Source organism: Panonychus citri, unplaced genomic scaffold, assembly GCF_014898815.1.
Source record: "Panonychus citri isolate SS breed McGregor unplaced genomic scaffold, ASM1489881v1 Contig00134, whole genome shotgun sequence".
Taxonomy (NCBI): domain Eukaryota; kingdom Metazoa; phylum Arthropoda; class Arachnida; order Trombidiformes; family Tetranychidae; genus Panonychus; species Panonychus citri.
The window spans coordinates 2,264,239-2,291,188 of record NW_026515539.1 but is presented as its reverse complement, the minus strand read 5'-3'; the positions used below and the strand labels follow the sequence as shown (position 1 = coordinate 2,291,188).

Genomic DNA, 26,950 nt, shown 5'->3' with positions numbered 1-26,950 from the left:
TGTTTTGTGCTATTTGAAATGTAATTTGTTTTGATTATCATCATACGAAGATCTCAATGTAGTTGATGATCAATCTCATTGATTGCAATTAATTTTGAGATTTCTCCCCAAACTGGATTAAGTTTTCTTGTCATTCTTTTTTTGTGAATTATTTGTTGGCCTCGGAAGATTTTTTTTTCGTTAATTTATAATTATGGACATGATTCTGTTGTTATAACTGTAAATTGTGATTTAAAAACAGAAAAAAAAACTTGATTGAAATCGCAAAGATTTTTCATTCTTGCAATAAACGGTAATAAATATTTACATAATTGGAATCAATTTATTATTGGCCCTGTGATTAATTATCACTTAAGATCAAACAAACAACAGTGACAACAAAAAAATCAATTGTCCACCATTAACCTTTGGGGGGAATGTTAATCGATCAAACAATCAACGAGAAGAGTCTTGGTAATTGTAATAGAAATGATTTTCTTTTTGTAAATGCGTTTTGATTAAGATGATTTTCTTAAAATTAATTGATTGATGGCGATTTGTGTATATTAATTGTTTAGTTTAGTCGAAAATGTTGTTGGTACAAGTCGACGAGGTTGAAAAATCGGAAGGGCCAGAGAGAATCTTCTTAATGCATGACCCATATTGAATTCTGGTTGATTAGTTGATTGATTATGACGATGATTTAATCTATTCGAGGCCAACCTTAGTTGTCATTCACTTTCCAATCCTCGTCCTTCAAGAATCTCATCATCGTTTGAACCAAAATCAATTGTCTCCTGATTGGAATGATGCCGATGGGAACTATGCTTATGATCGGTGTCAACCACGAACCCTCTGAACAGCTCCATAGGAACGGGGAAAACGATGGTTGAATTTTTTTCCGCTGCTATTGAATTAAGAGTTTGCAGATATCGCAATTGTAATGCTGCAGGAGAATCGGCAATTACTTCAGCAGCTTCTTTTAATGCTCGAGATGCTCGTTGTTCACCTTCAGCAGCAATCACTTTGGCACGAGCTTCTCGTGCAGCTTCAGCCTCAGCGGCCATAGCACGTTGCAGTTGAACAGGTAAACGAACATCCTTACTGTTTAAGAAAAAAGAGAAAATTCCATTTTAAAATCTCAAATTGAATCGAAATTGAAATTCGATTGGATATTTTTTTTTTCGAAATCAGATCAATAATTACATTTCAACTCTTTCCACTTTAACTCCCCATGAATCAGTTGCTTCATCCAAACTCGATTGTATCATGTGACTAATTGATTCTCGTTCGGATAAAATTTCTGATAAATTTTTAGTACCCAGAACATTTCTCAGCGTTGTTGCGGCCAAAAGTCGTGTTGATCTCGCGTAATCTTCAACATTGGAAACTGAGGCGATCGCATTGCTGATCCGGAAATAAACAACAGCATCGACAGCCACAGTTACAGAATCTTTTGATAAAATCTAATCAGAGAGAAGGAACAAAAAAAATCAGAGAAAACGCTAATTAATCACCAATTCAATTGATTTCAATTATCTTTTCAATTTGATCAATTGTCAATGATTGAAACAAATAAAAATCAAATAGACAAGTAAATAATCATGTAATTCAATTATATTCACAAAGTCTATTGAATTAATGAAATAATAATAAAAGCATTCATGATAATCATGAATACACATTGATAACTATAAAGTGAATAACAAATTAGAGAAACAACAACAATCAACTTTGTTGTTTAATTATATTTAATGTAAATCAGACAATGAACACAGGGAATGAAGTAACATAATAATTATCAGATAAACAATCAACTAATTATAATTCACAACAAGGAGAAAACAATGAGATGATTATCATTAAGGTTGCAAAGTAAATATCATGTTGACAATGAAAAAGGAAAACATTTTAACCTGATTTGAATTAAATTGTTGTGGTTCTGATAATAATTAATTGTTGTGTTTTGTTTCTTCCTGTTTTCATTTAATTAATTTGTTAAACTTGGATAACTTTTGCTCATTATCACCATTGATTTATCATAATCATCAGTATTATCATATGTTTGTATGTTATTACAAACAAGTTGGTTACATTCAATCAATCAATCAAAATGTTAATCAATAAATTGTTTTGCTTACTCAGTTGATTATAACCAATGTTATAATAATAACAATATAATACTAATAATAAGTAGGAAAGAAACAATAACAATAAGAAAAAGGATGAGGACGAAAAGAAACAATGATTTCTGGTTGAGTTAATTAGATTGTAATCAAGAAAACGGAATAATCAGTTTTGGGGTGATGTTTATCCCTAATCAAGTGAACCTTGTAAAGCTTTTCCTATCATCATTATCATCATCGTTATTATTACAACAATCAGGTAAGAGAGAGAGAGATGGGGAGCAATTTAAAGGCTAAAATGAAATGTTTATACATTTGATACGGTCAAGTTAATGGTCAAGTTGTAATAACAGTGAGAGAGTGAGACGGTTAAAAGGATCCATCAAATCAAGGAAAAGCTTTTCGATCATGAAAAATATACTCTACATGTATTACTATTTTCTAATGTTGGTTCAATATAAACATTTTATATCAATGGTCAAGAAGAAAATGAGAAGAAATAGAATGATGATAATGATGATGGAGATGAAGATGAAGAAGGAGGAAGATGAAGAAAAGGTAAAGTTGATTGTAAGGGATTTTACCAATGATTTGTTACATTTCTCTTGTTATCAAACTGATCTCTTATATTTATCCTTCAATGATTATCTCTCAGTGAATACGATCCAAGACAACCCACAATGATTATTATCGTTTCTCTCTCTCGTTTACCGTTACCTTTACTCCCAACATTTTTACTAAAAACGGAAAAGGAGTAAGTAACTCATCAGTCTACATGTACATATATATATATGTGTGTGTATGTATTATCGTAATAATAATGATGATGAAAAGTAATAATAAATAATAGTAAAGGTTTTCCTTGTTTCTCCTTCTCCCTCTTTTACTATGGTCTCTCTCTCTCTTACATCTTTTTACTTTTTTTCAGATGAATACTCATGGATGTTTATTGATCTCTTTCTCTTGTCATCTTCATCTTCTCCTTTCTCCTTCATGGTGTCCATCCTTATTTCTTCAACGTTTGTCTTCCCTTCCTCAATTATATACTAGAAGATGGTAGTTTTCCGTTTCCTCAACCGTATAAAGCTTTTATTTTATACTTTTTCCCCCAACTTGCTCTCTACTCCTTTTCACATGTAATATATGATATGAAATTGTAGTTACAAGTTAGAAAAGGAAAAAAGCAGAAATAAGAAAAGATATAATAATAATAATGAGGACGAGGATAAGGATGACAATGACAATGATGATGATGATGACTATGTTAGAAGATGATGATATTGAGGATATGTAAGATGTTAGGAAGAGAGAAAGAGAGAAAGAAGATGAGATTGATGATAATAATACCTCTTGAGGAGGAACATCAAATGAAACTGTCCTTAGGTCAACCTTAGAATAAGTATCAATACAAGGAATGATGAAGAAAATACCAGGTCCTCGAGCACCACCGGTTACCAAACGACCTAACCGGAAAATAACTGCTCTTTCATATTCTTGGACAACCTAAAAAAGTGAATGAGAGAGAGAGAGAGAAAGACAATAAAAACAGAAATATTGGATTAATGAGATAGATTATTAAAGATATTAAATCATGTGTGTAAATACAATAAAAGTAAATCAATATTGTCTTCAAGTGAATGGACAATGATATCTCTTACTAGGAATGACCAAAGTGCTTATACTTTACCTTAATGCAGAAGAATAAGGAAAATGGTAAACTTGTAATTATAAGTATCACAGAGATGAGTTTGAGTGAATAAGCACAATAAGCTGGATCCTCGATAACATTTGCTGTTGAAATGAGAAAATTAAGATTAGTACTAATTGCGAAAATTAAAAAACGAAAACAAAACAAACAATTGAATCAATCGATCTTTATATTGACCAATGGAAGAAGAGAAAAATTCAATCATTGATTAGCATATCACGAAACTAAAAGATTAAATTGTGAATGTTAATATAATTATGGTAATCGAGTTGCAATCAACTTAATTGTTACAATGATCACAAGTTGGAAAGTTTTCTTTATGAATCAATGGAAAATGATTTTTACTATTTTTCTTTCCTTCTCTTTATTGATTTGATTCTGAACAATTTATTCTTTCAATTTGGTCATCAAATCAACCTAATTGAGTTGAAAGAAAAGTTAAATTGTGATGGACAATTAAACTAAATCACAATTAATGTGACAATAAGTTGAACAATGTTAAAGCTCAAGTGGACATGGGAAAACTTAAATGATTTGTGAACGAAATCAACTCTAGATTTTGAAATGAAATTAGTTAATCAAATTGGTTGTAATCTAATGACAATTTAGATTAAATTGTTTTAGTTAATACATTGAGCCTTTTTAAAGATCAAGTTGAACAAATTGTCAATTGAAATGCTAATCAGTGGATTAGTTAAACTCCAATTTAAATGATTGTTAAGAAGAAGAAAATTTATCTAAGAAAGGATTAAGAAATGATTCGAAACTGGTTGATAATTTAATTCCAATTGGAACGGATAATCCATGATATTTATCGATCTACAAAAGAGCAATAAAATGAATTTACACCGATAATATCATTTCATGATTCTTTTCTTACCAAGATATTCCAACCACTGAATTCATCTTATTCTGAGGTTTCTATTTCCATGATATTTTCTGATATTAGGAAAACCCGAATAACCTGATAATTGAATTACTTAGGAAACAAATCTAAAGATGAGGATGAAGGAGACTTATCTTCATGGTGACATGGAGGATAAGGGATGAAAAGCATGATGATTCTTGATGATAAGATGAAAGTTGTTCATAATCATTCAATTGCTTGTTATACTCAATTTAAAAGGTTATCTAAATTAAGAACTTTTTTTCTCATCGAGTTACCATTTTATTTTTATTCCTTTCCCTTCCTGATCAGTAGACATTATCAATACTGTTCAGTATTTTTAAAAATTATCATTATAAGAAGTGTATCCATGCGGACATTGGTCATCCAAATGATAATCATCGTCATCATAATAATAATCGTGATTCAATATTCATTTGAATGAACCAATTGAATGAACACTTTTGAACAGATAGTTTTTTATTACCTCAGAAATTCAGGATAAAATAATGAAGAAAGAAAAAGAAAGAAAGAAAAAGTAACACAAATGGAGAATTTGAAATTTTTTTGTTCGAAAATCCGAAAGAAAAGAAGAAAACTTTCTAAAGAGTAAGTTCGATGGAAAAAAAGTTCTATTAGTTTTCAAAGTAAATTCAATGTTATCATAATCAATTCCCTTTTAGCAATTCAATTTCATCTCTCACGTTTTTTGTACTTTGTTCAAATTTCATTCAATTCGATGAAATCTAATCAATCAATTTCAATCTACATTTTTTGTTGTCACATTCATCATTATCATGAATGGGAGGGACACTGAGAGAGAACTACTATTAGTGTCAAAATTAGAGTTCGAAATTTGTTTCGAACAAGGCAAAAAATACGTTCTAAAGGTGAGAAGTTTTTTTTTCTCTTCGTTTCCAGGAAAAAAAGTGAATATCGATTTGACCCATGAAGCATGAACATGATCATTATCAGATTAACTCGATAACATTCAGAAAGAAAGTGACCTTATCTCATTGTTATTGTTTTCCATTTCTATGGAAGGAAAAATTGAAATTCACAAATTGATGATAATTACATGGTAATAACAATTACTATTCAAAATTAGATAATACAAATGAATTATCTCATTCATCATCATCATTATCGTTATTATCTGAATCTAGAATCAGAACTTTTTTTTCATGCCAACAACAAAACATGAGAAATAATAATAATAATCATCATGATAATTAGCTGAACCATGACAAAGAACAATGAAATTTGCTGTTAGTGAATCATTGAAATTGATGATGATGAAAGAAAGATGAAAAATTTATCATTCTAATTGTTAATTTAATCTAGATAACTTTTCATCATTAGATAATTGTTATTAATATTTAACTTTAATCAGTTAAATTTTCACTCCCAAAAAATGCTGACCTTATATTGTAAATCATTATTTGTTTCAGATTTTTATTCAGGAAAAACATGATAATCATTATTAATCAAAATCATTTATCATAATCAAATTGTTGGCAACAAATTTACAGTTAATTTGTAATAATTATCTTACCAACAATTTACGGAAATAGTTTAATATAAACAAAACAATTGAAATCACTAATTATGATCAGTAAATGATAAATAAATCTACATATAAATGTCTTGATTTCTATTATTAACGGTAACAATTAACGTTAATGGTTCACATTAATATTAATACCAATCAAATTCAAATTGATCATCATTGGGTTTCTGATTCTTTAGTCAATTGTCCTGACATTTTATCAATATTATCAATTAACTTGACGATGGAAACCTGATAATTGACACTAATCAATTTGAAAGTTTGAATTGTTGATTACCAATAGTTACAATCAAATTGAGTGGATACAAAAAGCTTAAACTAATTTGTTCATCTGTCAATCAATTGATTTGATCAAATTGTTTGTATCAAACATTTTTAAGATTAAAATTAATTTACTTTTCAGTTGATTAGTAAATTGTAATTTTGAAATCAAAGTAAAAGTTAATTGTGTTTTCTGTAGCTGTTAAAGGTAATTAACACTGTGAACTTAAATGAGATTCCAACAATTAATCAGTTAATCAGTCAGGAAACCAGAAAAAGTAATCAATTCAAAGTGAATCCAACGAGTCTTGAACTTTGTTGTCTTCTAATCAACCAACAAAAACTAAATTAATCACTAAATTGTGTCCAATCAATTTAATTGTTGCTTGTTCATTTATACTTATAGTCGAAAGGTCAACAAATTAAACCAATTTAATCATTCCCGTTGATTTTAATGATGTTACTTGATCAATTTGAATGACATTACTTTGTAAATCAATCAATCTTCAAACACAATTGTGTTTATATTATTTTTTTCTCAATATTATCATTAAATTGTTTCTTGATTGACTTGAATTGTGATTGCAACAATTCAGTTAATCACTTAAAATCACTAGGAAACATTTTTGATAAGGAGATGATTAATCTACTTTATTGGTGAGTCCCAAAAAAGTGATTAATGTATCATAATTATCAAGCAATTATTAATGATGGAAGAGGAAAATTTGTTTTTGCCATCGAATCGTAACTTTTGATTATCATCTTAGAACTTGCGAATGACAATCAACTGATAACAATCAAGTTAATACATTGTTACAACTAATATGAAAAAAGGAGATTATCTAATGTCCAGTTGATTAGGTGCAAAATTTATTATCAGATTAGATGAGCAAGTAAATAAGATTTATATAAATCAATCAAGATTAACTTTTGATCATCAAGATATTGAACATTAATTACTTCATTTACTGAATGAAGAAACAAAGTTTCTAGTTGAAAAAAGTTCCTCTAAAAATGTTGATACTGAAAAATTTGATATTTATCATGATAATACTCAGAATCATTAGGAATCTTTAGTTTTTTTTGTGACACTTTTCCCTTATTCTTATCACTTCATGTTATCAATAATGAACCAGAGTCAATATGGCGACATTGAGGACATTAATTTGATAGCCAATCAGAAAATATCTCAAGACTCTGATAATCATGATGATGATCATCATCATCATGATGAAGGTAAAGGTTGAAATGGTTATTCCTGTTTGAAACTAATCTCTCTTGGAATAAGTGACACTCATTAAGAATCCTGAAGTGTAACATTTTTTTCCCTTCATCAATACATGTAATGTTCATGTTCATCTCTGAGGCTCATTCCGATGATGATAGAGAAGATAAAAAATAATCAATGAAGATAATGATGATGATGATGAGAATAAGGATAAGGATTGACGATGATACTCCATTAAATCTCTTATTTCCTTGTTAATAACATTATCAGACTCATGATTATCATGATTGTATGTTGAAAGTAATAGACACAAGCCAAGAAATTACCATTTATCTGATATTATAATAACTTCACCTTATTGAACTTGATCAATAGCAGATACTCAGGTGGACCATTAACTGAATACTTGGAACCAGTGGTTTTCATTGTTGATGTTGGATGAAAGAGAGAAAAATGATTTCCAATTTAAATTTTCCAATTTTCCACGTTGATTATCATGGTAAAGTTAACAGGGAACATGATACTTGAATTTAAGGTGAATCACTGATCCTAATCTTTTTCACTATCAACTCATTATGATCCATTTGAAAAACTCATGTAATCATCTTGATTATTTTTCCGATTCTTTGATTAAATTTCATCCCTAATCTTGAATTCTAAGCCATAGTGAGTATGAGTAATGTTAATTGTAATATTAACTATCTATTATTGGATTTAAATTGAAACCAATCAATGAATATACAGTCATGATTACAGTCTATGGTTTATTTATTTTACTCATGAAGGTGATGATTCAGTATCAGGGATTTCAGGGGATTTTATAATCATCTGTTTTCTTGCTGATTCAGGTATTTAAATAGATCTACGTTAACAAGGATTCTGAGAATGAAGAAAACTTGAAATTTTAAAACATTTAAAATGTTATATCAAGTTTCACTTTCGATTCCAATTGGGATTTCATCAGAAAACTTTGTCAACTCTATTTTCCCTGGAATCCTCTTCAATATCACCATTATCGTCCCATTGATTATGTGATAAAAAGATCGCTTAACTTGATTGAGTTAGAACGATAAAAAAAAGTTCTGATTTAAAGGTAAAGTATATCGTAAGTATTTGCATGAGCTATTTTTTGCTTAGCTTATCAAGTCAATTTCGGATATGAAATGAAACTCAGTATTAAATTGAGAATCAACTGATGATGTTGATGGAAAGTAACTCAAGTTGATTATGGTGACAAAAAGTGACAATGTTGAAGGAGAAAAAACTTTTCTAATCAATATTTAATTATGAATGTAAATGAAAGAGAAATAGAAATGAGAGATAATTTTTCTTCCAAATTAAATTAAACTGAGTCAAAATTCTGACGGTAATGATTTAAGTGAGATAAATGGGAACAGGTAAATGCTTAAAGAGAATCAGTGATAAAATCAAATGAAAGATGCAAAAATCTAAGGTAAATGTTACTTAGAATGAACATTTTCATGTCAACATATCGTGACTTAAAGTCTTGACATTTTACCTCCATCATCATCCTGGTTTATCATCTGGTATCTTCTTCATCAGCACAAGTCAACTGTAATTTGTCATCATCATAATGATGATGAAGAAGCAAGAAAAAAAAATTAGGCAAACATGAAATGCAACTGAAAATTAGTTGATCATTAATTGAAGACTAACCATAAGCCATAAGAAACTACAATGATTATTAAATTAACTTGATTGTAATTAACAGAGTAAAATTTTTTTCTAATTAAAGTTACTTTCTTTTTCTTCATCATTGTCACCACTTTGCCTTCAAGTTACTATTAAGTTAATAATATTAACTTTGATGACATTTTTTTTCCTCTTTGTCAAAACTTCTCATTTTTCACATCAACCCCACCTCATTCTCATCATCACCTCATCATCTTCATCTTCATCATCGTCGTCATCATCATCACTGAAGCGAAAGCAATTATTTCAAGCTACAGATATGAAAAAAAGAGGCTCAGAACTTAATCTGAATCTGAATTTGAGATCGGATGAGATTTTGATTAGACGGAAATTAGACTCAACTGATTAACTCATTAAACAATTTGATTGAATGATCAATATCATCCTGATCATCTTTATCTTCTTAAAAAGATTAGTGTGTATTAATATGATGTCTTTAAGTGTGTGAATTACTGTTAATGATGATGAAGGGATGAAGATGAGAGAAGATGATGATGATGAAAGATGGTTAAGACGCATTAAGAAATAACTATTAACTGTCATCATTATTATGATGATAAATACAGTTTATTGTTTTTCTTCCTGTTAATAGCTTAACCAGTTCAATTAAATCTCCATCTTCAACACCACCACCACCACCCTGAAGCTCACCGGTGTCATTATCAATGAAAACAAAAGATAAAGATTAAGATGAAGTTTCAGCTTTAGCTTAATATCGGTTTACAGTGATTATGTTGACTTTTGTGGCCAAATAAAAGCCTAAATTTGTTTGCCTCACTGAATGATAATCATCATGCTCACTTTCGTCATCATCAATATTATCATCATCATACTCATTCCCCCCTCTGGTTCACTAAGTAAATCTAATTGGATCAATCATTGAACCCATAATAACCTATTTATTTACACTGACTCGACAGAAGAGACCGATTGGTCAACTAAGGAAAAAGAATAAGAAAACAGAGTGAAAAAGAAAGAGAAAAATGATAATATAAGAGTTTTCATCTTTATCATCACAGAAATTACTATTATCACCATTATCATAATCATCATGATGACAACAAAAGGGAGGGAGTGAGTGAGAGAGTTAAGCTAAAAGCTAAAAGTAAAGTTGATATCATCTGAGACTTTGTTAGTTGATGATGATGATGATTATGAAGAGAAGGAAAGAGAAAAAGAAAGAGAAATAATAATATTCTTTATCATTTTTCCTTCGAAAACTTTTTCCTGTTATTAAGATATAGTTGACATGATAAGACTCAGAAACAGAAAAGGAAGAAAAATGAAAGAAAAAGAGGGAAAAAAACTAGTGAATTCGAACGAGAAACGAAAGAGAAGAGAAAAAAAAATTACTCGAAATGATCAAAGAAGAAGAAGAAGAAAAAATAAGAGAACGAGAAAAAACTTCTCATCTTCTCCATTCTCATTCTCATTCTCATCATCTGATGATGATGATACTCTCTCATTGTTTTTTTTTCCTTCTGAAATTTGAGATATTTTGTATAACTATTAATATGATGATGATGAAAAAGATAAACCTGAGTAAGATTATCATATTGTTCTGGTCACAGAATACAAACATTACATTAAGTCGAAAAAATAATTTGATGAAGATAAGGATGATGAGAGAATAGAAAAAACAAAAGAGGATAAATTATCTACTAAGATGATAAGGATGACAAGATGATGAATGAATAGTTGAGGATCTTTCAAGAGTCTTGAGAAACTGATCAAATAATAATCATGGAATAGTACAAATCATTTGATTGTCAGAATTGAATTGAAATAAATTGTTGACAAAAAGGATAAACAATTCTCACAATTTGAACACCATGTATTCATAATTAAATTTCAGAATCATCTTGTTGATATTGTGATTAACAACCAAGATGAAATTAAATCACCAGAATCGATGACAATTAAGAAAACTTAGTTTTTTTTTGTTGATCGTTAGATGACAAAAAAAATCACGTTAAAAGTTAATATTGCAACTGAATTAAATTTAATTCCAATTCATTCTGTTGACAAGATAACAATCAAATTCAAATTAATTGTAACCATTATGAGAATATTGTTCAATTTCATCATCATGGAAAACCAGAAATTTTCATTTTTCTCCCTTTTCCTGAATTTAGAATGAAAATTTTCTTTCCTGGTTAATATTCAATTCAATTCTCTAATCATAGAGATGAATAAATTATATTTAATACTAGTTGAATACTATTAATATTTACTCAGCTAAATTGTTGTCATCATCATGATAATAGTGAAGTGATAATTAATTGACAATTAACTAACTAACTGATTGTTATTTGTAACTTGATGAGGTTAAATTGTTTAACCAATTTTTGCTTTGCCCTCAGATTGAGTTTTAGATTAATTAATCGGTAATGAACGATTAATTATCTTTTATATTGTTGTTAGATTGTTAGTGTTGATCGGTTGATAATCAATAGTCAATCAATTAATGATGATGGCAGTTGATTATATTGTAATCAAAATTGTTCCATGTTGTTAATTGAAAACAGTTTAGATGAAATTGTCAGAGGTTCCAAGGTTTTCCTTGTTCATTTTCATGGTTAACTTGATTCAGGGTACATCTTATTTTTGATGCTGTTTTTTTCCTCATGTATTATCATGAAGATGAGGATATGATGATGAAAGTGTGTCAGGGAGGTAAATGTATTTATATGTAGGAGAATGAACAAAAAATATCATCATGATGGTGAAAGGAAAACAAACTTTTTTTTCTGATCAAAATCTCAGAATTCATAAGTTAACAATTTTTTTTCTCAGCTAGAGATTCATGAGAAAACTTTGGGTTCTCCATGAAGGAGAGATGATTCTGATTCTGATTGATAAGAATTCATGGTTAATAATGATAAGTATGCTTTCAGATTTTTCTGAATAGCGAACAAACTTTTTAGCCATTTTATTCAAAGAAAAGAGGAGGAAGATGAGAAGGAGGAAGTGATGATGGATAATAAACAGAGAAAGAGGAATGATCATGATGATAGAGGCTAAGAAGCTAAGATGATGATGAGAATGATGATAAACAAAGTTATCTTCAAGTTCGAAATTTTTTATTGTAACATTTAAAGAAGAAAAATAAAGACAAGAAAAAGGCGAAACAAAGAGAAATAAAATGATGATGATGATGATGATGAGAGAAAAAAGGAAGATGAAGATAAAGAAGGAGGAGGGGTGGGTGAAAGTTCTGATGGTGAGCATGATAAGGAAGGAGTATAAAGACTTGGGATGTAATGGAAGATGAGAGAACCAAAATAAGACTGAAAAGATGAAAATAACAAAATAGTTTCTTTTTACAATTGAAGGTGGAAAAATCGATAAAGATGAGAAAAGAAAGAGAAACAGAAAGTGGAAAGTGGGTGCAGGAGGGTTGACACATCCCTGTTATCATGAAATGATGGTGATGAACTTATTGGTTCATTTTTTAGTTTGAAAATTTACACATGATTTGTTGATGATTATGATTAGGATAACATTTAAGATCAATTCTTTACCAGTCATTATCCTTCCTTCATGGTGTATCTAAGTATCATCATCATCATCATCATCATGAAATGGAAGAGAAACTTTTTGCAAATGATGGAATATCTTTTTTTTTCAGAATATTTCGCAAAACAGAAGCTTGAAAAGTTCTGAGAATCATGAGGGCGGGAGAAAATCGAGAGATAAACGTTTTCTCTTATTTTTCTCGCATTTCTTTCTCATCATCATCATCATCTTCATCTTCTTCTTCTTTCGTGAACCATGAACAGTTTTTCATGTCATGATAGAGTCACCCAAAATTCTGGATCACAATCAGATTCAGCAATCTTACTCTCTCCTTCCCTCTCTTACTCTCTCATCTTCCTCTGATTTTAACCAACCAGTAACACAACTTGAACAGTAATAAAACAATAAATCAAAGGCTCACCAAAAAACTAAAGAAACCTTTTATTTTTCATCATTTGATATAATATATTTTCACTGTTATCCTTGTATATTATTACTCAGTCTCTAAATGATTAACAATCATCATCATGATAACGATGATCATGATGATAGATCAGGGGAAAAGCACCATTAAGTAAAATTGTGGACAACAATATTATCCACGCCCAAACAATATTCATCTATTGTATCCATCCTTTTATCATCATCATGAATTTATCTTTGTCTTTAACCTTTTTCTGTGATATTATCATGCTCACACCTTTTTGGTGAATCTTCAACATCACCATCACCATTATCATCAAGGCTTACATATAAATAAATCTAATGAGAGTTAATTTCTTCAATTAAGATTATCGGATTTGAAAGAGATCCAATTGAATTCATCCTGAAGATTAATGAGGTTCAGTAAAGTTCAGAGAAAGAAATAAATATTCAATTGAGAGGAAAGAAGGAGAAACAATTGAACTGAATCACAAGAAACATGAGAAACAATCAAGCTTGAATGTAGAAACATGATTTTTATTGATTATTCATATTGAAAAAGTTGATGATAATTCTGATCATTGTCATGATAAATATTTAAAACAATGTAACAAGATATTAGTATTGATAGTATTATATAATAATTGATGATATAATAAACAATTGCTAATGAAATATGAAAAAATAATAACACATAATCATCACCATTATCATCATGATTCAGGGGATGTGTAAAAATAGCACAGGATCGATACTAATGAGCTTGATTCTCGTTCAGGGAATTCATGTTCAGTTAGGAATTTTTTTTTCATTCTCTTTTCCATGTTCGCCCTGATGAAAGTTTACGAGAGGAGAATTTGCCTCCCTGAACTTTTCGACGATAAAGAAAGAACCAACATCCAGCATGTTACACCGAGGAACTCAATTCAAACTTATCAACCATTTTGGCGGAATATTTTTTTCCCTATTCTATTTCAAAGTCTCAGGCCTAAGAGAAACATTGAAACACTGAATAATATCATTGAACAAGTATTATTATCATGATAATATAATAATAATATTGATCAAGTGACATACACATAACCCTATGAGCCATGAAAATTATCATCAATCAAGTTACATTTTTTTCTCGTTGATTCCTATTATTATGATTATAAAATATCCGCCATTGCCTTTGACTGATCATCAAGATGATCAACACAATTTTCAATGTAATTCACACTTATAACTGTTTTTTTTTGATGGGTAAACATTTCATGTTCAGTTTTTGATATTTCCTGAGTTAATAATAAATTCACCTTGTGAATATCCAGGTCAAAGGTTAATGTGTCCGTTTTTCTTTCACGGTGATAGTGATAAAGATCACACTGAATTTCATTGAACAGAGAAACTTTCATGGTAAATTCAGTGACTTTCCCCCGAATGAGAATCAAGAATCTTTCTCTCGACTTTGTGAGTTTGCTCGAGTTTAAAAAAAGTTTCATGATCTGATTCATTTTCAAACCTTCGATAGAAAACAAAGGTTAATGTAATTTAACAAAGTAAACACATTGATTAAGAAGAAAAAGAAGAAGAAAATTCTGTAATCTCAGTGATGATGATCAAGACTGATGATGGTTTTTCATCTTCATCTTTTACTCTCATCATCATCATGGCAAATTGAGATGTAGTTCCTTAGGCTGCTCAGACTCATCGAAATGTTTTTTTTCTTTCTATCTGTTTGCATTGTTTATTATTCTGATTATTTTGAGTGATGATATTGAGGTGGAGAAAGATGAAGACGATGATGATAAAGATGGACTATAGATGATGAAGGAGGAAAAATGGGTGGAGGAAGTGGGAAGGTGAAGATTTTGTTTTATAACTTTCACCCATTATTTTGATTATGCAAAAAGGATGTTGAGCTTTTCTTATCATCATTAGCATCAGAATGATGGATATGAACATTTGTTAACTCGGAACATTAATAGTTCTGAATAAGATCATATTGGAATTTTTCATTTCTTCTCGTTGCTGAGTAATAAAATGGCCGAAACAAATACAGACATCTCTCTCTCTCTCTTTCAAGTGCTTTATGATTTCGTTTTCTCTTTTTCATCTTTTATATTCATGGAATAATTTTTCTTCCTTCTCTTTCATACAAACTTATGAAAAATAAAATTCAAAAGAATAAGAAAATCAGAATTTTTGTTAAATTTGATTTTTTGTTTATTCTTTTCACCATTATGATTGTTGAAATCAAAACAAATATATTACTTTCAATGTTCATTGAAGATAATGATGGGTAATTTATTCATATTCTGTTGTGAAGATGAGTTTTCTCATGTACCATGGTTTCAATGGGGGAATATAATATTACACCATATTCTGAATATTTTGGTTACCTTGGTGATTTAATCTCAAAACGGAATTGGTATTGTTATTAACAGAATTTTATTATATCGACTAGGAAGCTTCAGCTTATCTTTAGTGATATCAAACTGAAAGTTCTGAAGATGATGATTAAATTTCTCTCGCTTTCATGAAACATATTAGTTCATCTATTAAATTAAAGTTCATACTAATGATTCCCGACAGAAGTTCGAAAAGGTGTTGTATTACCTTTTCTCGACTTTGACCATAAACCAATGTTCAAATAGATCTCTCAAAAGACCTGAAGCTATCATGGAATGAGATGAAAGGTAAATGAAAAGAAAAACGAATCCAATGTTTCCTTTATTGTGAAATATCTTTCAGGGTAAAATGATATTCTAAAGGAAATGCTTCATGTAAATAACAAAGATAATGATGATTATATTGAACAAGATAAAAGTCTTGCGAGTCAAGATATTTGATCAATTTGTAAGGCAATCGTCATGATAGTTGTTAGACTAACATGATGTTATTGTTTGAAAGGTGAAACTTTCATGTTCAGAGAGACATTTTCATGATAAACAAGTAAATAAGTAGCATGAGTTGTGATATATATTCTCACAATGAATTATCAACACACTTACAGCGTAAAAACCTCAAGATAACAAGAGAAAGTGATGAAGATGTGGATGATTATCGTCATCACATTTAACATCCTTATCCCTTTGAGGCTTAACTGTCAAAAAATAGTTTGTCTTGTTCATCATAAAATTATTATCACATAACAATTGTACATATAATATTTACTTTTAGTAAAAAAAACTATCCACCCTACTCAACCCTCCGCCCTGATTCATCCACCACCATGAACCATTGATATAATACAGTAACATGGAAAGTGATTGTCAGGTTACCAAACTTGAAATAAGAGCTTTATGTGGATAGAAGATGATGAAGATAAAGATTAAAGTGGCGAGAAAGAGACTAAGAAAGAAAGATGAAGATGATAAAAGGATGACAAGAAAAACAAACCTCTCTCACTTTCTCTCTCTCTGGATACTCTTGGTTCTTGGCTTTCGAATAGATTTCAACCGTCGAGTTGACAGAAAATGATGAGCAAGATGATGAGGATGAATTATTCGACCTTTTCGTCTTCTATTTCCCAAATAAACGAAGAATGTTTCAAGATGATAATGATGATAAGGTTGGAAATTCTTTTTCACCCTATCTTTCTCTCATATTTTTTTATTCTTTCTCTTAGCCACTATTATTTTCTGTCAAGTGGCTGCCATCTTTTAAACTGATCAATCAAATAAATTGGTCACTGGTCAGCAAGAAGACCAAAAATGGTCAGAAAAGTTTGACATCATTTGATTATGAGACAACTAACACAAAGAAAAACATCAACCTCTAGTTTTGGGTTACCTTTTGATGTAACCATCATGATATCACATCATGATTGGTGTGGATAAATCAAAGATCCAAGATGAACTTTCTTATATTTATCATGATTACCAAAAGTTCAACTGAACTGATTCTTACTGTGAATAAATCTTGAATTTGCATGTCGAACAAAAAAAAGCAGAAAATAGATTCATCATGACTCCAGTTCAGAAAACTATTGGTAACATTTTCCTTCCCTTCCTTTCATCATCTTTATATTCACTTCCAATACTTGACATGACCTGGTAACTCTGATTCCATGACATTTTCATATTTATTTTTCTCCTTTTTATGTCCAGAATTATATGTATGATTATCATGGAAGTTGATTACGGAAAAAATGAAATAAAAGATAGAAAAGTAAATTCATCATGTGAGAAAAAAATTTTACCACCAAAAAAAGGAAATCCTCGTTTTCTTTTTTTCCCATGGCAAGAGGAGAGAAAAAAATAATTCTTTCCCCAGTTCTCAGAAGTTTATTGTACAATTCAGAACCATGATAATGATATAAGCCATAATTTCATACTCATTATGATTACTATGATCATTATTATCAATACACAAGAAAAAGGTAAAAATTGTTACAATTGACTGAGGTTATCAGATCTTTCCCTGGTTCCGGTTTGAATAAAGCCTTATATCCGCCGAGTGATTCAGTCTTCAGGAGTTACTTTTATTATACTTGTATTAGTTTGATGAAAAAGAGAAAACCTCTAATTCTGATTCTCATTCTGATTATTATTTCATCCATTCCCTGTGTGAGGTTTTCTCTGCATTTCGTTCATTATATAATTCGTAATGTTAATTCTGATAATATGAAGGAAAAGAAGGTTGGGAAAAATATTTCTTTTCATTGGAAGAAATTAAGCTTCTTTTCTTTCTTCTTAAATTCCCTCAAGTAACTGGACAAAATTCCCGATAAGTGCAATCTTTTGTTTCGATTTTTTTTTCATATTAAACGTGTTAAATCAGAGAACTTTGTCCTTTTCTTTAGAAGTATTCAGATTAAAAGCATAGAACATTTTTGCAGAAAATTTTCTCTGATCGATATCATGATAAGATTCAGAGTTCTACAGAAAATGAGTTCAATATGATGGATCAACCAACGAACTTCAATATATACATGGTTTACATTACTAGTATTCTATCAAGTAACTTATCAGATTTGAATTTGGAATTTTTTTTCACTTCGAATGATAAATTTTTTCATTTTAAAATTCTTATTACAGAGAAATAAAAAAGTTCTCTTTAGAATTTAGAATCAGATGAAAATTTCGTTGCCATTTGTTATTGTTATCGTTTCTATTATTATACATGTAATACGAATTTTCTGAATTACGAATAAAAATACATTTTTCGTTAATATTTAATTCTTTGACAACCCATGAACTAAATGTTCAGAACTTAACAGAGATTATTATCATTTTAGTATAATAAGAATTTCTACTAGAAAAAAAGATCTTTTCTCATTAGAGTTTCAAGCTTCGTATTTGAATTAATAACATTCTGTTTGAAATTGAAGATTATTTTCCATGTATTCTGGAAGCTGTTGATTAAAAACATTCTGGTTTCAAGTAAAGGAAAGAGTTTCAAATTAATCAATCATTTGAATTCAATTTCATCAGTTATGCTAATGTGAACAGAAGTAAAAATAAAACTAAAACCAGAAAATCTGATTAATTTTGAGTTCCAAATGATTACCATGAGTATTATTGAACTTTCATTAGATGTTAAAGACGCAAAAACTAATAAAGATAATGATCTGAACTCGATTCTTGTTTATGAATGCTGGTTAAATAGAAGATGAATATTTCATTTTCTCTCATCATTGATTTCCATCCAAAAAAAATGATGATAATATAATGATAATAAGAGAAAGGTGAGAGAGAAAGTGTTAGATATTATCATAATAATAGATATGAATGGAATGGAAAACAGTGAATGCTGAATATTCTGACGAGGAAAATGTTCTCATCTTTATTTGTTTGCTATTTTATTAGTTGAACTAAATAATTGACGAAGACGAAACTTAAATTTCTGTTATTAACTATTTCCATGTTTATGATATATTTTCATGCTATAATGTTGGTGTTGTTGTTTATCATCTTCATCATAATACTGATTATACAGATGCTGTGGATGACAAAAGACATTCAATAGTCTAACCTGTTCTTAAGACTCTGAGGAGAAATGAAGATGCGAGAGCGAAGAAGAAGAAGAAAAGAAAATGTTCCATTCTCTTCAGTTAGTCAGGTTAATGGGTCTCACTTGAAGATGATGATGATGACGAAGGAGGAGAAGATGAAGATGATAAGGATGATGATTATGAGAATACAAGAAAATGGTAGAATTGAATAGAACTCAAGTTAAGAGCCAGAAAAAGATTCTTTATGTTAAATGGCTTGGGATTTACCTGGAGAGAAAAAAAGAAATGTGAGAATCTATTCTTTCTTCTTTGGATTCATCATGTTCAGGATAATCATGAAGAAGAAGAAAAAAACAAAGGAAAAGAAGATAAATCACAATGTAGAGAGAAGGTGAAAGAAGAGAGAAAAAGCTTTTTACTATTTGAAGAAAAAAAAGAAAGAAAAATTTTCTTCTCACCAGAAATTCTCATTCTATTCCATGGTTTGTATCATGAAAATTCAGGTATATTGAACTCTTTTCTTGCTCAAACTTATTATTATCTTTTCATCTTCTTATGTTGATGTTGTATTTTGGTGTTTCTTTTAATGTGATTGGTAAGAAGGAAAAAAATGGTTTTCCATCAGCTGATCAATATTAATAGAAAAAAAATAAAAGTTTATCTACAATTTCAATTGTTGACTTTAAATTGACAATTAAATTTGATTGTATTGTTGGATCATTTGTAAGAGATAACTCAATTTCCAAAAAGGGTAAAAATATTATGATATTATGAGGGGAGGAGAAAGTTCTGAATGTTCAAGGTTGAATATCATTTCTCATGTGAAATCAATTCTGAAACCTTTCATGGGAATCTCTTTGTTAAGCAAACCCACCCCACTTCAATCACCAATGACACAATAAAACTCAATCAATTCATTTCAACCTTTTCATTTGGTTATTGTAACATTATCATGAGACGAAATCAGGGGAATCATTTGCTATTTTTTTATCTCTGTCTTTGAGAATCTTCTCTCAATTTTCATGATGATTCAATTGAGGAAACTTTTTTTTTCTGCTTCTCCTTTCAGATGAAATATTTAAATTCAGTCGCAAATTATTTTTCTAGCTACTATACATTAAAAGGGAAATAGATTTACTTTGAAATCTTGTCCCTGTCAAACTTATCATGACATTGGGTTAACAATCATGTAGCAACTACAAAAGTTTTTTACTCAATTGTTCAGAGGATTGATAATTTCCTAACTTGATTCAGAATAATTTATACATATAAAAATCTATCAATGATAGTTGATGGTGACGAGATAATTGAACTACTCAAATTGATATTCAATTTATACTATTGGTGTAATATCATCAGATCAACAACATTTATTATGTTCAATGTCAAATGTAAATAAATTTTCATGATAACTATCGTATGATAATCAACTCATATGAACAAATAATCATCTTCATCATGATAAGTAATATTCAATAGATACCAACTCAATTCAATCCTGGTGTAAATTCATGTATTAATATATACATGAGTCATGATAAAACATTCAGCTTGTTTTTTTCTTCATCAAATTCAATTCAACTGAATAATAACTTGAGATTAAATTTCTAGTATTTTACCTTTTTTTTCATTACTATCAGATTATCATTACAATTTAATATAATTCTGATGTTATGAGACTCTCATTGAATACTAAGAATACCCTGTGAGCAGATTTCACTCAGTTGATCAACATGATGATAAATCCCAATATCCAATGCAAAAGATAATTATTCACAAAATGAATTCGGAGTAATCTCTTATTACATTAGCTAATGAGAATGTTAAATAAATCACCGAAAGATTAACAGAAAATTTGATGATGAAGAAAAAGAAGAAGAAAAAAGTTCATTCTATCTTGTTCATTTTGAGTAATAATAATATCATAATAATGGCGGAGAAACTAAAGGCTCAGGTAATTAATCTGAAAGAGCACAAAAATCAACCATTTTACATTTGATGAAATAATGAGCTCGACATTTTTATCATGAGAAAACATTGACACTCAGGCACCATGGAAAATGAAGTTTAATCAAATCGGGAATCGATATGAATGAAGGGAAAAAATCTCGTTCTCATTAACTGATAACCTTTTCAATCATTCATTTAGCTGTTGACTTATTTTCATAATCAAAGTTGACGATAACACTTTTCCAACAGATTCCTAAGGTTGAAGGATAAAATTCTGACAAGCTGAATGATCTCAATAAAGGTGACAGCCTATTGAAGGGTAGTTATGCCTTCCATTGATAATGTATGATTCCAATATGATGAAACAAATGAATATCCTTCATCATCATCAACATCATGTTAGCCACAAAAATGTGTCACATTGTGGCTTTCAGAAAATCATAGAAATCAGAAAAAATGGAATCTCTCAAATATGGAATATTCATCATGCTCAACCTAATGTAACACTAATTCATGTGGGAATACAATGTAAATAATAGAGTAGATGTTTTTTTTTCTTCATCAACATTTTATGATCCAAATGCTAGAATCAAATGTGAATATGGAATCGCCCTGAAGCTTAAGAGTTATCAATGGGAACACAGAAAAGAACACAGAAAATGGTAAAGAAAAAAATTCACAATTTTCTAAAATGAATCTTTCGTAAGTGAAAAAACTAAATTCACATCTCAGGTGAATAAAAGTTTCTTTGAAAAAATCCAGAACCAGGCAAAGAAATTCATATTTACCCTGAAAAAGTAAGATAACAATTCACATGTGCTGAGTATCATCATGATACCAATGAAAATATTGGTAAATCTTAAGTGTTACTTGAAAACCTATGGAAATGAATAAGATGTAGATAAAAAAAAGCTCTGATCAACATTGACACTCTCACTTGGGTCGTGATTATTGATCAACAACAATGAATACAAATTACAATGATAATAACTGTTATTTAGTGTAAATGTTGAATATACCTTGAGGATAAATGGTGCACAATTTAACAGTTGAATGTGTTTCCCAACTAATTGAATAGTTTCACAGACTAATGAGACTAAGTATTATTATTATCAAATGTACATGAGGATGATAATATTATCATCAAACTTAACAGTTATCTTCCACTTCCTTTATTTTAGCTTCTTTCCATGCCTCATGATCATCTTCATTTCTCTCTCTTTCTCCTCCATAATATATCCAATTTTTGTTTCCTCTAATAGTAACAATTTACTCTCGAGAATCAAAGATGAAACCTACATCAAATTATCTTCATGAAGATTCAAGTATAGTTCAGTTTGTTCATGTTATCTTTCAATATCCCTGAACACACTGATATTTATATGAATGAGGAAGAGAGAGAAAAAGAGGAGAGAAAAAACTTAAAATTATTATTACTATTCATGATAAAATATCATCATGTTCATGATAAATACAAGGAGATTTTTTTTCCCAGATGAATACAATTAAATGTAAGATGATAAAATAATAGGAAAAAATTCATATTCATTAATATATCGTTAAAATTTCCTGCGATTTCATTTGAACTGCTCACAAAGTCACTAAACTTTGTTTTTCTTTGACTTTTTACATGATAACTTCCAGATATAAGAAAACTACAATTTCTTTACAAAGAGAATCTCTCAATTCTTTTGCCTTGAGGTAACATGAATTACAGAATCTGTGCATTTGTTTTCCTTATTTTCCAAGAGATTTCCAGAATTATTGTTGTTTTTACAGGGAAAACTTCCAGGGGAAATGATCAAATCTCTTTCTTGATTTTCCTCATCTAAAATGTTATATTTGTCTCTGTTCAATATAATCGCAAATATTGTTTTTCAACCGATTGGTTGCTTGATCTATCATAAAAGTACAAGAATAATTCAGAGATGTACTCAGGTTTGACAGAATTCAGTTCAATATATCTCACATTTGTGAAAAATTCTGTTTCTGGACTTGTGATTATTCAGATGAATCACCAATCTTTTCCATCCAACTCAACATTTCCTCTGTATCTGGTTTATATTATTTTTCAATCACCTTCATTTCTCATCCTCTCTTATAAATTTTACTCATCTGGCGATGATGAAATTATGATGATATAAATTGTCAAATTCTGTTCCATGTTCAAACACTTGAACAGTGGGAGTGAAAATTGATTTGGTGTAAAAGAGGAAAAAAAGTCTATTCGAATTTGGAGAAATTTTTCTGACTCCAAGGTGTTAACTTTTTCCCTTTTCCGTTCTTCTCCCTCGAATTTCCCACCCATACATAATTCTGAGAATATCACTATGTGATAAAATGTGAAATTCCTGCCATCATGTTGAAATAATTTCGATGGTGAAATTTCATGATTTTGTTTTCTTTCTTAATAATAATAAAACTAAAGAATCAGAAAATTGTTATGATAATACAATGAATGATCGTTAGTATCATGATACTTATCTTCTGGTGGAGAGATTAGGATAAGATGATGATGATGATGGTAGCGGTGGTGGTGGTGGGGTGTTGCAGTGTTGGGAGTGAAAAAGAAAATATAAAAAATGAAGTATTATCATCATCTGACAGAATCAAGAATTTTTTTCTCTTTCATATGAAGAATGTTTAAGATCATTTTGTATTCTAGTTCATACATCTTTTGTTCTCAAATGTTCAAATATTATCTCAAGTCTTCGAGATTCTGCACATGAACCAAAAACGAAAGAACGAAAAAGAAGAAAGTAAGAACAGAGAGAGAAAAGAAATCGAGAGAAAACAGAATGTTTATGTCAGTGGAAATTACTATTAGTTGAGATAAACATGGAACTCAGATTGAGAGAATTGAAGAAAGATGAATTCCGAAAATTCCGTTAACCAAAATATTCGAATCTGATTTAAACGAAGAAGAGAATCTCATTCATATTATTTTGGTGATTAAGATGAAAGATGAAAATGATGATCACGACCAAGAATGGTAACGATGATGAAAGAGAGAAGAGGAAGAGGAAAAAAATAGAGAAAAGAAAAAGAGATGAAAAGTTAGATTGAAAATAAACCTTCGCGTTTTTATCAATCATCTTTTCTAGGTATTCTCACTCTGAGAGAGTCAGATGATTATCGATTTTTTTCCAGCAAACTAAGCACAAACACTTTCTCACCCTGAGAGAGAAATGAATGGGGAGAGCAGGAATGGAAGAGGATATTAGAGAGTATCCTGAGTAACTTGGGCTTTTCCATGGTTAGAAAAGTGGTCAATTTAGAAGAACAATTTTTACTGCCCCTTCGTCATCGGCATCATCAATATCACCATTATTCACTTAGAACTTTTTTCTTCTTCTCTCTCTTTCCTTCCTTTTATATGTTTCTTTCATTTCCTCTTTCACAACAACAATCAATTTGACCTGAAAAAAATCACAGCATTCCCACTGTTTCCAACTTGGAGTTAGTAATTTTCTGACAAAACTGTAACCTGGAAAAGCTTATAGCCATAGGGCCATCATCTCACTTCCTAATCATCATCATCGTTTTTATTTGGTTCACCAATCAATAACAAATAAGTTTTTTCGAATTCATTTTTTCTTCTTTTTTTTCTTTCAAAATGAAATATCGATGGTTTATTATTACCCGAACGAAGAGGAAGAAAAGATGATGATGATCAACAACATTCTGTCACATCAATGAAAGTTGATCATCTTCACCTTTATCCTTTAATTTCCAATCTCGAAAGTCAATTTTTTTCCAAATCATTTTGAACCATGAAATTCATCTAACTAGAGATACATGTGATCATCTTCATCTTCATCTTCATCTTCAGATTATTATGAACATCTTAAAGAGATGAACTGTTACAACTCAATGATCATCATTTCGAGACTTGGATGGATTTAATAACTATAAAAATCAAACATAACGATTGATAAGCAATCAACTTGAATCGATCAACTGGATCAACCAAGATTTATTGGTTTAGTGAAAACAATTAATGATTAACAGTCAATTTGAAATGGGAATTAAACTGAACAGGAAAAAGAGAGGAATTAAAAAAATTCTGATTGACTTGATTCGCAAATCCTAGACTTGAATATTTACTCTTAATTAAAGTTAATCGTGGTTATGGTTACCTGTTATTAGAACTAGAAATCAATCTTAATTAATTAGTTGATTTGAGTTGATTAATTAAAGTTCAATCGCTAATATTTTATTCACTTAAATTGGTTTGAAATTAAATGAAAACATCAAACTGTAGATTCTAAAAATAACTTTCCATCAAGATGCAATAGAATAGCTAAAAGTAATCAAGTTAATTGTTGCGGTGAAAATTTTCTACATCAACTCAATCAATTTATCTTCATTATCATCATGGATTTCAAATCTATTTGAGTGAACTTTTTCCTGAGTCAGAAATTATATAAAATACTGTGTCAACAATTTTACAACAATTTACCTGAATTGACTTTTGAACGATCAGATTTGATGAATTGTTTTCTTGATTAATTGTTTGTTTTTCTAATAGAACAGTTAATTGTTAAATAAAACTTACTTGAATCAAAGCCCATGAATCGTTTACCTTGAAGAAAATTTCCTGATTTATCCTGATAATTGTAAGAATGCGATTCCCCTAAAGCGTTCAATGGACCCATTCCATGACGAAGTGGTGCCGATGTTTGATGCATTGATTCCGATATATGAGATTGCGGTGGTGGTGGTGGTAACCCTCCGACACCTTCCATACTATTCCCAATACTGTTTGATCTCATTCCCTTCCACTATACGTAAAAAAGCTGCAACGAACATAAATCAGCAATTTATTAGTCCAACGAATAACCGTTTTTCATTCAAAAGTCTAAGGGAAGAATGGGAAACAATCCTCCGCTTAAAGAGTTCAATATTATCCAATTGAGTTTTGTCACAGAAGAAAATGAGAAAACAAAACGTTTCACAATCCAAAAGAAAATCAGAGAGTTGAACTAAATTTATCCACGAACTTAGAATCTTCCAATTAATGAAAATGAACAGAAATGAGAAGCATTACCTTCACGATAAAGTTTCCTTTCTTTCGATTATCAACAGACAGATTTAGACCGAAGCAGAAAACAGAAAATATATTCATTTCTTTTCGTTTTTATTTCTTTTTTATCTGTCGAGTGTCGCCATCTCTTGTCCAGCATCCATTCTATTATTCGTGGATCTATTGCTATGGCTCTCATTTTGAATTCATCCAAGGAATTATTGATTGCAAGTTTACTTGGTTGAACGATGTTGAGTACACTCATATATGAACTGTATGGGTGTTGCTAAAACCCGAAAAGAAAGTGGGTTTTTGTTTGTTGATCTTGTTTGGATCATGAAAAAAGCTTAAAATCCACTGAAAAGACAAAAGTATTGAAAATGTTACACACCTTCTCAGTGAATCTCGCCTTGTTCTCAATTAGCCGAGTTCTAATAAGGTTTAGTCAATCCGATAGATGGCAGATTATTCATGAGTTTTTTATTGAGTCTCGTAAGCTCTTAATCTATTCTTTTCAGGTGCGTGATGAGTTATATCAATTAAACTTTACATTGATTAGAAAATTAACCTTTTTCATTTGAGTTCATTTTTCATTTATTTTGCCTTTTAAGGACAGTCAA

General features: G+C 29.8%; 1 protein-coding gene across 1 annotated transcript; it reads right to left on the bottom strand.

Annotated features, from left to right (window-relative positions):
* Positions 1–302: 302 nt before the first annotated feature.
* Positions 303–26,189, bottom strand: LOC128391520 (band 7 protein AGAP004871-like). Its single transcript, XM_053351426.1, has 5 exons — positions 25,863–26,189; positions 3,793–3,896; positions 3,453–3,608; positions 1,186–1,445; positions 303–1,083 (listed from the first exon to the last, which is right to left on the bottom strand). Exons 1-5 carry the CDS (start codon positions 26,077–26,079, stop codon positions 711–713), a joined length of 1,110 nt encoding a protein of 369 aa, XP_053207401.1. The 5' UTR covers positions 26,080–26,189; the 3' UTR covers positions 303–710.
* Positions 26,190–26,950: the final 761 nt, after the last annotated feature.

Excerpts from the sequence above, each read along its gene's own strand:
- LOC128391520 (XM_053351426.1), bottom strand. The coding sequence starts at position 26,079 with ATGAGATCAAACAGTATTGGGAATAGTATGGAAGGTGTCGGAGGGTTA. Across the intron at positions 3,609-3,792 it reads CCTTATTCTTCTGCATTAAG|GTTGTCCAAGAATATGAAAG; the intron begins GTAAAGTATAAG and ends TCACTTTTTTAG. Across the intron at positions 1,446-3,452 it reads TTGATGTTCCTCCTCAAGAG|ATTTTATCAAAAGATTCTGT; the intron begins GTATTATTATCA and ends CTCTCTGATTAG.